Here is a 16,086-nt window from a genome sequence, read left to right as displayed (position 1 = left end):
AAAAGGTCCAAAAAACAAGCATAATTGGCTTTAAGTAAAACACTTCTTACTGATTTTGGGGTGAAACATGATTTTGGCAAGATTCGTGAGGTTCATTCAAATGAATAAACTGCTTGTGTAAAATAGATTCTTCATCTAGTTTTCTCTCTTATTTTTATCATTATAAAAAAAAAAACCTATAAGAATTTATCAATTGAACTAAAGATGATTTGGACATTGCCCAAGCTTCAATAATACTGAATGCAGTTTTGTTACTCTCCACAGTTGTAAAAGGATACCATTGATCAAATGAGTAACGAAATAGGGAGCTTTGAGGGGTCTGCTTTATGTTCCCTAGCCTGTTTTTCTCTCTCTCTCTCTGTGCGGTCTGATGTCTTTTCAGACGGGAATAGATTTCCTTTTTCAGCTTCTCACACAGAATAGGTGTTTTGAGCGGCCTACAGGTGCTCAAGGCAGGTCTGGTGCTCAGGTCGATAAGGATAGCATAGCCACTGAATGGGCTGTATTTACTGCTGAATGCAGCTGATTAGCAGGAGACTTGAGCGCAACTTGGAGCAAAACCAACTGAGAGTGAATACAAGGAGAATGAAAGCTGACAGTTGGTACAGTAGATGGCCATAATATTATGCAATAAAAGCTCATGGTTTGATTCAAATACTGTTGATCTAATTGGATAAATCGAGTGTCTTGGTATATACATCAGCATTCACTTTTGATTATTTTTCATTTAAATACCTGAAAAACATGCCATATTTACAAATCTACAAGCATGTAAATGGGTCAAAAGTAAAAAAAATTTTTTTTTATTATTATTATTATTTTTAATAGAGGCATTGTCATTTTCTTTTGATGGATTCACTGTTTACATATTCATACAACAATATATATAATATTCTGGGGGTCATGAAAGATTTGTGAATATGATCACAATTGCTGGCGGTGACTAGCAACTTAAAAATAATACTCTAGCAGGGGGTTAAATTAAAGTATGTTTTCAGTACAAAAAAGATACCTACATATTTTTCTACTCAATTTTTCTTCAAAGCCATAATATATATATATATATTGCTGGAAAAAAAGTTTGGTCAATATTGCACATCTTAATCTTTTCTTAAGATCTTCAAAAAAATAAATTAAAAACACAAGCACTTGAAAGCTGTTTAAGGGGTCCTTGAATTTATGTGAAGGACCCTACAGTGGACTTTAAAATGTCAGCAGTAGAGCATCTCAGCTTTCTCTGTGTTCAGTGTTTCCTGTTGAATCTCAGTTCCATCATCTCTCAGCCACTCTCTGCTGGAGTGTCTCCTCCACCACTCCACCTTTGAGAGGATTTAGTCCACGTCTTCTTGCATGGAAAAGGATGCTGATCTGAGGGCCGCAGATCCTCAAAAGAATCTCATCAGTGACCTCCTGCCCTCTGACCTGAGCTCAGGTCACAAGTAGCACGGCAGATTTACGGCCTGGATCTCTTGGGTAATAATGTAAGGTCAGGGGGGACAGCGAGAGAATGAGGTGGAAAGCACTTAAAGTAATGGAAGTGAATGCCTCTTCAGTGTTTTCATTCCTACTTATGGGAAATCGGTCGCACAGCCATTAACGCCACTATTAGATAAGTGTGCTGTGCACTGATGCATTTATTAAAAGCTCTGCACTGCTGCCTATTAACTATAGTGTAAAAATAACAGTGCAAGCTCAAGGAAATCGAGATGCCACTGACATTAAACATGAGGCATCGGACTGGGTGTTCATGACGGTTAAACATCAACAAATGAAGACAGAATTATTAATGTAATGCATTTAGTAGATGCTGTCTTCTCCAAGCAACAGTATATTTTTACTACACGGTCCATCTCCCTGGAGTCACCTGGGGTTAAGTGCCTCGTTAATGTGTAAGCCCTCCTGGGGTTTGAACCAACAGCCTTAAAGCCAAGATCATTAACCACAAAACCACAGTGAAACAGGAGTATAAATGTACATTTTTGTCTTAATGAATTACAAATGTGAATCATTGAAGCACAGAGAAGTCAGTGATCATAAGCTCAGCATTTAACATAAGCACAAGACTCTCTTGGTTTTTTATTCTTCTGCGTTTACATTATCAGTTAAAAGTTTGGGGTTAGTATGATTTAAAAAACAACAACAAATTAATACTTTTACTCGATGCATTTAGTTGATCAAAGGTGACTGTAAAGATATTTACAGTGAGTATAGAAAATAATCACCCCCCTTTAAAATAATTGCTTTGCAGTCTGAAATGAAGACAGTTTTTGTTTTATCCAGCTTTACTTACTATAACATCCAAGTGAAATATATAACGCCAACATGTCAGGAAACCCCCCCCCCCCCCAGAATCACTGAGTTGGAAAAAGGATCACCCCTTGTGTCAGTATTTTGTTGAACCATCTTTTGCTTTAATTACTGCATTTAGTCTGTTGAGATATGTCTCTGCTAACTTTCCACATCTAGACTTTGCAATATTTGCCCATCTTCTTTGCAGAGCTGCTCAAGTTCAGTTGAGCGTTTGTGGACTGCAGTCTTCAAGTCATTCCACAGATTTTGGGGTTTAAGTCTGGGCTCTGACTAGGCCATGCAAGAACATTCACCTTTTTCTCCTTCAACCACTGTGTGCTCAGTTTTGCTTTGTGCTTTGGGTCATTGTCATGTTGGAAGGTAAATCTTCTTCCCATTGACAACTTTCTAGCAGAGGGCAGCAGATTTTCCTCAAGAAGTTGACGGCATTTTGCCCCATCCATTTTCCTTCTATCCTGACAAGTGCTCCAGTTACTGCTGCAGAGAAACACCCCATAACAGGACATTACCACCTCCATGCTTTACTGGAGGAATGCTGTTATTTGGATGGTGAGCTGTATTGGATTTCCACCAGACATCGTTTGGTGTTGAGGCCAAATAATTCAATTTTAGTCTCATCTGCCTCAGAATCTTCAAGGTGCGTTTTGGCAAAGCTCAGTCGTGACTGCATGTGGCCTTTCTTGAGGAGCGGCTTTTTTCTTGTAATCCTTCCATACAAGCCACATTAGTGGAGAATTTGTGATATTGATGTCACATGCACACAATGACCACTCTTTGTCATAAATTCCTGCAGCTGCTTCAGAGTTGCTGTAGGCCTCTTGGTTGCCTCTCTGACCAGTTTCCTCCTGGCTCTGTGTTGTATCAAATAGCTTCCACTTCTTAATAATAGACTTCACTGTGCTTCTAGGCATTGATAAAGCCTTCGTATCAATCTCCTGACTTGTGCCTGTCCACAACTTTATCCCGGAGATCTTTTGACAGTGCCTTGCCACCCATAGTTGATTGTTTGCTTCAGCTGCACTACCAATGACTGAAATGCTCCAGGAAAGCTCTTTTCATGCTGAGCTCATCAAAATGACCACAGCTGATCAAATGGCTTTGTGTGCCGTTGAGAAGGTGATTAGCTACACCTGATTGTCACGATTAGTCCAAAGGATGAAGACGATGATTAAAATAACACAAGGTTTATTAAATAAATCCACAGATAGCCCAACTGCGAGACAGCAAATGAAAGGTCAAACAGCAGAAACTTAAATGCAAGACAAATAAGGGCAATAACGATGAATACCTGAGTAGATTAAATTAATTACCATGACAACTAAAGAGTGGCGGGAAAACTGAACAAAGGAAGACATGTGACTGAAGAAAACCAATGACAAGTCCATGAAAACAAAACTAATAGTCCATGATGATGAAACTAACTAAACAGAACCATGACACTGATTGAGTTTACAAGTCATTTTTAGGAGAGGGATGATCCTTCATTTGACTATGTGGTTTAGACTCTGTGATTTACTGAATGTGTAATTATAAAACAATTATTTAAAATAATGGTCTCAAATGTATGTGTGTGGATATTTTTGGGGCATGAAATCACTTATTAAACAGTAAACAAGTTAAAGTGTTAGCAATGGTGTTTGTACAAGCAGTAAATCTTGTTCTTTGACTTTACGTATAGCATTTTACAGCTACAGTACAAAGCAAGTAAAACTTGGTTTTCATTCACTCTGCATAGCTCTGCTCACAGTGAAACCAGTAACACAGTGGAAAAAAAGTAGATTTTGTTTTGATGTGAATAAAAAAAACGAAAGAAAAAGTCAAAATTGCTAGGTACTAGTCGCTCAACGGGATTTCAAGACTGGAATTTATATATTTTTTATTATATTTTATTTTATTTTATATTATTTATTTTTTGCTTTCAGTGTGGAAACAGATAAAAGTGTCTTCCAAATTCATTTTGATTTAGAGTCTATGCCAGACCCCTATGGAGTTAATTCAATGCCACATATATTTGCAAAATAATTGAAGTATTACAAAAAAAAAAAAGTGCTTCTTGCAAACAAAAATAAAGAATTGCAAAAGAAAAAGAAGTATTAAGAGGAAAAAAATAAGTTTTGTAAACAAAACTAAAGAATCTTAAAATATAAATAAAACAGAGCAAAGGCAATTATTTTGCAACATATATTTTCCATGACCATAACTACAAATTTATTTGGAACACTCCTTTTATTTTGAGTTTCAGTCAAGTGTGAGCTCGTGATACCGTTTTCTTTCCCCCCTTTGCACTTGACATTTCTGCGTGTTTCACGTTCTGGCATTGTTTTGACATGGGGGTGGAGTCAAGGGACTGGGGCATGAACAACAGTCCTGGACATGCCAGGCCCGTTGTACATAATTCTATATTTTTGTTTGCAAAACTAATTTTTTCCCCCCGCAATACTTTAATTTCCATTAGAAATTATTTTTATGTTTGTTTGCAAAAGCAGATTTTTTGCACAATACTTTCATTTTCTTTGGCAAAACTTTATTTTCTTTTGCAAATATATGTGGCATTGAATTGACTCCATAGACCCAAACTCAAAGATTTCTGCTAGTCATGTGGAGCGCAAAACCAATGTTGCATGGATACCAAAAAGACAATCAAGAGACACTCTGAGAGAGTGAGATATCCATGTGCATGAAACATAAGGAACCAAACTGGAAGCAGGAGAAAATGATAAAACATGGATGAAATGATGAAACATGGAGCATGAACCTAAAATTGGCAGAGGAGGTTGACAGGTCTGTGGCAGAGGAAGTAGGAGACAGAGGTCAAGGAAAGCAGTGTGAGAGGAAAGTGCGAAACGAGAGGGGGAGGAAATGGAGAGGGAAGAAAAACAGGCAGAGCAGGGCAGGATGGGTAGAGGAGATGGGTCTGCAGATGACAACCTTTGAGAGGAGGACGCAGATGTTACAGGACAAAAAAAACCCCCAGATGACCTTGTTTGATTTTATGGACAGATACTGCCCTGCCCATACACACTGGTATTAATACACCTCAGATGATGAAGGCCAAAAACAAGGAAACGCAGAAAAGAAGACACCATTGATTGGATAAGAGCGAGTGGGTGATGAAAGTAAAAAGCATTTAGGAAATACATGAATCCTTAACAGCTTTATCAAAGATCATTAAAAGTGCAGGTACCAAAATGCAAAAGATCAAAAAGGGCAAAAAGGCACTGTAAAAGTAATCCATACAAATTGAGCGGGTTAATCCAAGTCTTGTGAAAATATATGAATGTTTTATATGATGAACAGCATTTATTCACATATAAACACACATGCATTCATAGAGCTCATCAAATATGGCAATTGTGGGAGTGCAAATGTGCATGTGTGATCCGTTACAACCAGAGAGGAAATATCTTCATTTGTTTTTTGTAACCAAAGTCTTGGGTTTGACATGACATGTGTGTGAGTAAATGGTGACAGAATTGACATTTTCAAGTGAACTAGCCATTTAAATGAAGAATTTAACACTGACTGTTCTAAAAAAAGCACACTGTATAAACTCTTTATAGCTCTATATATAAAATTTTTTTTTTTCACATTTTATGGACTCAATCTTACATTTAAACTATCGCAAAATGTTGCCAACTTGTTACTGCCAGCATACTCTGATGCCCTTTTCATTTATGTTTGTACAAATTACAGTGTTCGCCTATGGGTGATACTTCAAACTTATTGTGCTCTGATGATAATTAAAGGTGCTGTAAGTGATTTTTCTTTTAGAAAAGCATGGACAAAATGCTAACTCTAACTACTCTATGAACTAGATTTTTACATTTTCTGAAGAAAATGTGAGTAGTCTTTAACCATGCAACTCCCCTATGATGTTTGTGAGATATGGGTGATTGCTGGGTGGGTCCGTGTACTTTTGCCTCCATTCATTTAAAAAAAATGTTTTTTTAATCCAGAAATTATATACAGAAAATGTGGTTTCTTTAATGGTTCAGACACTGATGAATAGAATAAACAAAGACAAATAATTTTCATTATTCAAAATTTATATTTCATTAAAAACCGTAAAAAATTCAATAAAGCTTGCTTTTTAATGTATATAAATGCTAAAGTACATTTATAGCTTTTTTACCATCTCTATACAGACGCTATAAGCACCCTCTCTCGCTACTTACGTTGGTACCGGTAACCTATTGCGTTATGAAAACCTTTGGATTCAATATTTTTATAATCTTTCTAGCATTGTTTGTTTTTGTAGCATTGATCAATGAAGCCAATCACTGACATTTTCTGTTGATTTCTTGATTCAAAATTTATATTTCATTAAAAACCGTGTAGCGAATCAGCTCATGGGAAATATGAATAATTAACCATAACTAGTTATAATTAACTATTCATATTTTAGATCCACTGTAGATATTCAATAAAGCTTGCTTTTTAATGTATATAAATGCTAAAGTACATTTATAGCTTTTTTACCATCTCTATACAGACGCTATAAGCACCCTCTCTCGCTACTTACGTTGGTACCGGTAACCTATTGCGTTATGAAAACCTTTGGATTCAATATTTTTATAATCTTTCTAGCATTGTTTGTTTTTGTAGCATTGATCAATGAAGCCAATCACTGACATTTTCTGTTGATTTCTTGAACGCAATGGCCAAGCGATTCGGGAGTGACATCTGCATATTTAATGCGGCATTTATATGCGGATCTCACTATCATTGCAGTGATAACCATAACAATGGACAGGGCAAAAATGTGTCATAATAGAAGTACATTAATTTGATTCTGGAACCAGGCCTGCCTGTATCTGGAGAAGTAGGAGAAATAACATAAAAGTCATAAACAAAAATCTGAAAACAAGTCAATATTTGACTTTTTCAGGCAGCATTTTGTGTGTACAGTTCTAATTTCAATTTTGGTTTTCAACATAGCATTTAAAAATACAACAACCATTTTTTTTCATCATGGTTAAAAAACAAATATACATGGACCTGGTTGCTAGGGAGTTCTGCTTGATATCTTATGGCCTACAGTAAACCAAACCACTGATATTCTGATTCCTAGATATTCCTACAACATTTGTGACATTGAGGACCTTTCTTTAAAATTTGATCCATAAAATTAATTTCCACATCCAAGAAGTTTCACAAAGTTCTTTCCAGAGTTCCACTATAAATACTCATTTTGTGTTTAGCTGTGCCCTGAAGGAGTTATTATTATCTGTTGCATGTTGCTGTGCTCCATGAATGGATATGTAGTGAGGAGATTGAATTTGTCTGTGGTAAATATTGGGAGATTGGATTTATGCACATGGGTCATCAGAGGGAGAGAGAGACAATGAAAGAGAGAAGATAATGGGGATTTCAGGTGGATAAATGTAAGGGTGGAGAAGGAGATGATGTAGAAATGTGAGGGGCATCAGGAGTGTTGGAGCAGGGGAATAGGAAGAACAGGCAATTTGAAGAGCTTGATAGCATTTGCGTTTAAACTGGGGACATATTGAGTCCAAACAAACAGCAGTTGGAGGATCATCCAGTCACAAACAATTTAAATAGGATTCTGGTATAACAGCAGTATGAGGTTTTTCTGCTGTGAACGTCTGGATTTCCCTCAATCGCATATCAGTTGTTGCATATGCAATAATGCTTCTCACAGCAGGAGAGGAGCCCACTGTTTTTCGTTGAGAGAGCGAAAATAGTCATTACATCCAGATATTCAGTCTTTTGCAAGGATTTCAATGTTGTGCAACATTTCAATGTTGTTGTAATGGCTGTTTTAATGGAAAAAAAACTGTAAACACAAGAATAAGAATCACCATGTGTTTATAGCTCATGACTGATACAGCGCTATTCATCAGTACAAATATCTTTTGCTCATTTGTTTCTTTCAGGTTTTTTTTGTTATATCTTTAGTTTGTGTTTTCTTAGTGCTTTCTTTTTTGTTTATTTTTTCATTTATTTGGGCACTAATTTTCCTTCCATGTTTTTTTATAAATATTTATGTCGTTTCTTTGCTCTTTCTGATATTTATACTTTTGTACGTTCTTTTGTTTGTTTTTGCATTAGTTCTTATTTTCCTTTCATTTGTTCGCTCTTTCTGATATTTATACTTTTGTTTGTTCTGTTTGTTTTTGCATTAGTTCTTATTTTCCTTTCATTTGTTTGCTCTTTCTGATATTTATACTTTTGTTTTGTTCTTTTGTTTGTTTTTGCATTAGTTCGTATTTTCCTTTAATTTGTTTGTTCTTTCTAATAATAGTTTATATGTCAATTCTCTCTTTTGTTTGCTTTTGCATAAGTTCTTATTTACCAATAAGTTGATTGTTTTTTTTTCTTCTCATTTTTGTTTATATGTTCATTCTTTCTTTTGTTTAGTTTTGTACTCGTTCCTATTTTCGTTTTCTAACATTTGTTTATCTAGACCTAAATTTTGGTTTGGAAAAAAAAACATTCTGGTTGTTGGTGGAACATGTTGTTCTTGAATCAAGTCAAGATCTAGTCAAGATGAGGTATTTTGTGGACAGGAGTCCCAAGCATGGTTGAAGCTTCCACTACAACACAGGTCATCCCAGTGAAACTGTGAAACTGAACTGGCAGGGGCAGCTTCAATAATGTGAATGCTGTAGATACTCAATGCAGAGAGTTTTATTTTGCCTTGTCAAGCATTTAAATTATTGATTAATGTGATTGTTAGTGTTTTAAATAAAAGTTTTCTAAACCTAGTTTGATCTTTCTTTTCTTTGTACAAACCCAATTCCAAAAAAGTTGGGACACTGTACAAATTGTGAGTAAAAAAGGAATGGAATAATTTACAAATCTCATACACTTATATTTTATTCACAATAGAATATAGATAACATATCAAATGTTGAACGTCAATTTGTACAGTGTCCCAACTTTTTTGGAATCGGGTTTGTATATTCATTAGCTCTTTCCTTCTTTTGTTTGTTTATAACAGAGCTATTCAGCTCAAGTCCTGGAGAGTGGCTGTCCTACAGAGTCTAGTTCTGACTCTAATCCAACACACCTGCCTGTAATTTTCTAACGATCCTGAAGACCTTGATTTGACCATCTTCAGATGTGGAGCTGAACTCTGCCAGACATTGGCATGGATGATTGAGTTGAAGAACTCCAAGTTTGTTCTTTCTTTTTATTTGTTCGTTCTTTTCCTTTCTTTCATTTAGAATTTTTTCTATTTCAACATGCTTATGTGAAACAAACAGATACAAACATGAACATACATTGACACATCAACCACATGCTGCACACAAACACACTGTGGTTCTTGTGTATGTGTGGGCTCAGGATTGATTTGTTATGTATCATCCCGTTATCACACACGCAAAAGAACGTGTTGTGCAAGCTAACAAGTTATATAAGATCTAAGCCCATAAAACCGACTATAAGGGTCTAAACTGAGCCACAGTTTACCTCTAAAGCCTATTTCCTTTCTAAATGCCTTTCCTCTAATCATTGAGACGTACGGCTCTGTGATTTGAGTGTGACTTGATTGAGAGTGTAGGACCTTGTTGTAAAGACGGGTAAGATTGCCAATTGGCAGTGTGAGCTGTACTTTGACTGGTGCTGGTTGGACCCTTAAGGGGATATTGAACACAAGCTGCAGAGCAAACTAAACACAGCTTATTAATGAGCTCAGGCAGACAAAAGAGAGAAAGAGAGGGAAGACAGTAAAAGTCACAGGCATTAACTGGAGAAACGACAGACATTTATTTTTCCTCTTCGCCAAAAATCTAATTTTGGAGCTGAATGAGACATCTGCGATCTAAAGACACCTGGAGAAGCAGAACGTCTCCACGTGGCTCAATCGGAGGCGCTAATAATCTTCATGTTGATCAAAGTGGCCACACTGAGTATCGACTCAAGTGCCAAGAATAAATAAAAAAAAAAAATTAATGCATTCGTAAGACATTTAATGAGCGCTCAGCTGAGTAGCATTCAAATTAAATGTCCAAACACAACATGCTCAGATACTTGTGCTGATCTATTCTGCAGAACGCCTCATTGAAACATGAGTAATGGAGTTTCCATTCAGCAGTTTGTACTGTGAATCGTGGGCTGTTACACCTGCAGTCTAACAGCAGAATGATATACACAAGCTGTATTATTACAAATCACAACTAAGATGAAAGAGAATTGTGCTTTATACGAACAAGTGAATGTGGACAAGCTGTCTAGGTGACTTCTAGGTTAAGCCGCATGAAGGCATTACGCCTGTAGGCCGTCCGCAGTCCATTCACTGACTGTCTGATTCATACTGCTCAAAGAACTAGAAAGGACTCAATGTGGCAAGCTCTAATCTGATTGGCTGACATAATACAAATTACAGGTGTAAGAGTACACCGGACACACGCTTCTTTTTATTAGTCCACCTGGAAAAAAGTAGTGTTTACAAGGTACTGGGTGGATAAAATGAGCACTTTTGAGGAGTAAATAAATCGTATTTAATTGGAGGATTAAATAATCACTGGATTAGTTACTTCATGCTTTTAGATTGACGGGATTGCAGATTCGTTATGCACATTGCATTTACAATTCCACCTAAACGTGTCTCCTCAAAACGGATATAAATTACATCTACTCTTCCAGTGCTAAATGCAAATGCTAATGTAATACCAGGCAATGTAATTTTCTGTTGAACACTCTCTCCACTTAACAAACATTTGCATGTGGACATAATTCCATTTTAGAGAAGGAAAGTTTTTGCATGTGTTTATACATGTTTTAGCTCTCTAATCAGTAAAAAAAATTTGTAAATTCCCCCAAAGTTAATGGCCAGGTTAGTGGCATTAAACCTTTGAAAGACACTTGTTAACAGACACTTAACTAGATAATAAACTAGATATTAAACAAAAGCAAAAAAGCAAATAAAAACAAAAAGCAAAAAACAAACAAAGCGAAACACAACAAAAGCAAAAATCCAAATAAAAATGCAGATCAAAGCACAGCAAAGTATGGGTGCGAATCTGCACTGGTTTCACAATTCGATTCAATTACGATTATCATGTCAATGATTTGATTCAATTCAATATCACGATGCATCACGATGCGTTGCACCCTAATTTTTTTAATAATTACAAATTAATAATAAATCAAAACAATTGTTAAGAATTTAAGCAACTAAACACAGCTTCAAAACATACAAGCAAATATAATGTAATAAAAGGGGAAAAAGACAATTACAAGTGATAAACAAAATATCTGAGAATGCTTTAAGTATCCGAATGTTTACAGACAATCATAGTTATGGGTTTTTCTTTTTTCCTCAGCATTATTGCTGTTTGAATATTACTGATGAGATCATAGACAGAGGCGGCTTCAATAGGCTGCATTCACACTAATGCACAGATCTATTTCGACATATCAGATGTTTTGTCCTGTTCTGAAAACATAACTGACTGTGTTTACATCAATTTCGTATCATAAAAGTATTCAGAGATGCTGGTGCAATTAACCCGAGCCGTGAGCTTCAGGACAACAAACACAAAGCACACTTGAAAGTCTGTCAGTACGTGAGTTTCACATATGTGTCATATTCCAGCCTGGTCTCATGTTTATACGTAGGTATTAATACGTCAAATTTACAAGCACTTTTGTACGTTTTTATTAATGCGAAAACTTACAATTTAGACGTATTTCAACGTTTAAAACGTACAAATCGCTACGTATTTTTTAGCTAAAAAACGTACAAATATTTAAGTATCATTTATATCATCAAGATATTCGTATCAATGCATTTTTATCATTTTATCAATACGCAATTTAGATTTTTAGACCCCTTAACCTACCCCCAAACCAAACGCTAATTCCACTCCTACTTATAAACCTAAACATTTCTGTACTGTATAAGAAAAACATGACAGACAGAAATGCAATTATACAATCATTTATTTATTGCAAAAATGTCAAAAGGAGTACCAAAAGTAATCCAAATGACGATGCATTGCACCCGCAGTCCTCTCTGGCGGAATACAGTAGGTTTGTGTGATCCAGAGCAGAATTTAAGTTGTTAATCGTTGAAAATATTATCCAGATAATTTTCCTGATCCACTCCGTGAACTCGTGAAGGCGCGCGCGCATCATTCAAACACAGAAACACGGCATGTTGCAATCTGTGACGAATGCAGGCGAGAGCCAATGAGCATTTGATTATCCTGCCGTAAAACCTGTCATTTGAAGCCGCAACATTTGAATTTGTAAAGAGCGTGTCAGTCAGACTCAGCGCGGGCTTTGCTGCTCACGGTCACTGGACTCGCTGCTCGGGATGAAGAGGCAAGCAGATCGCCAAATAAAGGCTTGGATTTGGGTCTGTTCTTTGCAGCCCTATGGATTCGGAAGATTTGGATTACAGCGCACTAATAAAATTGCTTCATTTCGTAATTATGTTGCGTTTTTGGTGTATTTTATAGTTCTATTGTCAGTCACAGCATCTCTGAGAAAACGCCTTTTGTGGCCCATGACAATCAAAGTAAACCTTACATGACAAGTAAAGGTTAAACGATTGCAGAAATGTTATAAACAAAATATCTGAGAATGCTTTAAGTATCCGAATGTTTACAGACAATCATAGTTATGGGTTTTTCTTTTTTCCTCAGCATTATTGCTGTTTGAATATTACTGATGAGATCATAGACAGAGGCGGCTTCAATAGGCTGCATTCACACTAATGCACAGATCTATTTCGACATATCAGATGTTTTGTCCTGTTCTGAAAACATAACTGACTGTGTTTACATCAATTTCGTATCATAAAAGTATTCAGAGATGCTGGTGCAATTAACCCGAGCCGTGAGCTTCAGGACAACAAACACAAAGCACACTTGAAAGTCTGTCAGTACGTGAGTTTCACATATGTGTCATATTCCAGCCTGGTCTCATGTTTATACGTAGGTATTAATACGTCAAATTTACAAGCACTTTTGTACGTTTTTATTAATGCGAAAACTTACAATTTAGACGTATTTCAACGTTTAAAACGTACAAATCGCTACGTATTTTTTAGCTAAAAAACGTACAAATATTTAAGTATCATTTATATCATCAAGATATTCGTATCAATGCATTTTTATCATTTTATCAATACGCAATTTAGATTTTTAGACCCCTTAACCTACCCCCAAACCAAACGCTAATTCCACTCCTACTTATAAACCTAAACATTTCTGTACTGTATAAGAAAAACATGACAGACAGAAATGCAATTATACAATCATTTATTTATTGCAAAAATGTCAAAAGGAGTACCAAAAGTAATCCAAATGACGATGCATTGCACCCGCAGTCCTCTCTGGCGGAATACAGTAGGTTTGTGTGATCCAGAGCAGAATTTAAGTTGTTAATCGTTGAAAATATTATCCAGATAATTTTCCTGATCCACTCCGTGAACTCGTGAAGGCGCGCGCGCATCATTCAAACACAGAAACACGGCATGTTGCAATCTGTGACGAATGCAGGCGAGAGCCAATGAGCATTTGATTATCCTGCCGTAAAACCTGTCATTTGAAGCCGCAACATTTGAATTTGTAAAGAGCGTGTCAGTCAGACTCAGCGCGGGCTTTGCTGCTCACGGTCACTGGACTCGCTGCTCGGGATGAAGAGGCAAGCAGATCGCCAAATAAAGGCTTGGATTTGGGTCTGTTCTTTGCAGCCCTATGGATTCGGAAGATTTGGATTACAGCGCACTAATAAAATTGCTTCATTTCGTAATTATGTTGCGTTTTTGGTGTATTTTATAGTTCTATTGTCAGTCACAGCATCTCTGAGAAAACGCCTTTTGTGGCCCATGACAATCAAAGTAAACCTTACATGACAAGTAAAGGTTAAACGATTGCAGAAATGTTATTTATTTTACGGTTTAAAGTAAAGTCGTGTTTATGCAGGCATATTCTTGGAAACGAGCTGGCAGCAGAAATCACACAACAAAACGAAATGTTATCATTTCATAAGTAAATGAGTAAACAATTTAATAATGCAATTGAAAACAAGGTAATTCATATGACAACTAAAAACTAATAAAATTAATGCCGCGATTTCAATATTCATAAGGATTATTTTTTAGGTGTCGTCAATACGTCAGTTTTGTACGTTTAGAGGCTGAAAATATGTCAGTATTGTACGTTTTAGTGCCTGTAAAAACGTACGTAAATGTACGTTTTATAGAACCACATTTTACGTAAAAAAAGATTTTTCTCCCACCTCTACAGCAAAGCAAAAAACAAAACAATAAGAAAAACAAAGAAAAGCAAAGCAAAACAAAAATACAAAAAAAGGAAAACAAAATAAAAAAATTAAAAATAAACTCAAAACAGCAAGCAAACAAGCAAACAACAAACAAAATAAAGTTTGTTTTGTTTTGTTTGAAGTGAAACAAAAAACAAAAAAGCAAAGCCAAGCAAAACAGAAAGTGCTTGGAGAATGTGAATGAAATTGAAGTGGTTGGTGACGTTACACATTGGTCAAAATGGTCTCTTCCCGCTCAGAATAAGCTGCAGTGTATCCCAGACCTTTTTGTCATTTGGCATAAAATCTGGCTATGTGAGACTACATGTGACTTTAAGCAGAACTGACCATGGTATGTGCGATTCCACATCCTCTTATTGATAACGTCCCCTGGGGGCCTCACACCTGACCGATCCAGAGTCTCATTTAGGGCATGAGAATACAGCATGACTCCATCGTGGAATGAGCCAGAAATCAGATTCATCTGGAAGAGAGGAAGTGCACAAATGACATACTAGCATTAAATCTCTAAATAACTGGGGTTTGATTAAATTTGATTACTTTTATTAGATTACAAGCTCTCTAGAGATCATAGCGATAGAAAAGTTGACAGCATCGCAAGACTGTAATTCCATGACCCACACAAGACTGTGTGCTAAGAAAAATGGCAGCATTCCTAATGTTGTCCGTCATTCTGTCATTCTCCGACTCACCTCTGCTTCACTGTTTAATATCACACATTCCTCCTAAATATGTTGAAATGCATCCTGTTTCTCTGTTTCTCCGTGTTTATTTAAACACATGGAGTATTTGTTTGATAATGGAAATACATTATAAAATGGTGATAAGGAGTTGGTCACTAAGAACTATTTCAAACTTGTTATTTACATGAGGAGGAGCACCACTAATTCTCAGAACTGAACCCACACCCTAAAGTGCAGAATATACAGTTAATATACATCTGAATTCAGTCATATTTATTAAATAAAATATTATTTTTGTCCTTGTCACTGTGTTTAACTTGCATGAAGCCTGAACGTTGTCTCTTTGTCACAACGAGTGAATTCATTCCATAATTCTATTAGTTCATAAAAACCATATATGTGACCCTGGATCACAAAACCAGTCTTAAGTTGCTGGGGTATATTTGTAGCAATAGCCAAAAATACATTGTATGGGTCAAAATTATAGATTTTTCTTTTATGCCAAAAATCATTAGGATATTAAGTAAAGATCATGTTCCATGAAGATATTTTGCAAATTTCCTACTGTAAATATATCAAAACTTCATTTTTGATTAGTAATATGCATGGCAAAAAACTTCATTTGGACAACTTTAAAGGCAATTTTCTCAATATTTTGATTTGTTTGCACCTTCAGATTCCAGATATTCAAATAGTTGTATCTCGGCCAAATATTGTCCTATCCATATACCAATGGAAAGCTTATTTATTCAGCTTTCAGATGATGTATAAATCTCAATTTTGAAAAATTGACAATTAAGACTGGTTTTGTGGTCCAGGGTCACATATT

General features: G+C 36.0%; 1 protein-coding gene across 1 annotated transcript in view; it reads right to left on the bottom strand.

Annotated features, from left to right (window-relative positions):
• Positions 1 to 15,036, bottom strand: part of npr1a (natriuretic peptide receptor 1a) — a 50,596-nt gene extending 35,560 nt beyond the window's left edge. The window contains exon 1 of the mRNA XM_016286018.1: positions 14,902 to 15,036. Coding sequence (XP_016141504.1) covers positions 14,902 to 15,001 — 100 coding nt within the window. The 5' untranslated portion in view covers positions 15,002 to 15,036. The remainder of the gene's footprint in view (positions 1 to 14,901) is intronic.
• Positions 15,037 to 16,086: the final 1,050 nt, after the last annotated feature.

Source organism: Sinocyclocheilus grahami, unplaced genomic scaffold (genome assembly GCF_001515645.1).
Source record: "Sinocyclocheilus grahami isolate Dianchi unplaced genomic scaffold, SAMN03320097.WGS_v1.1 scaffold205.1, whole genome shotgun sequence".
In the NCBI taxonomy this organism is placed as follows: domain Eukaryota; kingdom Metazoa; phylum Chordata; class Actinopteri; order Cypriniformes; family Cyprinidae; genus Sinocyclocheilus; species Sinocyclocheilus grahami.
Note: the sequence above shows the minus strand (reverse complement) of the source record. Positions and strands in the feature narration are given on the sequence as shown.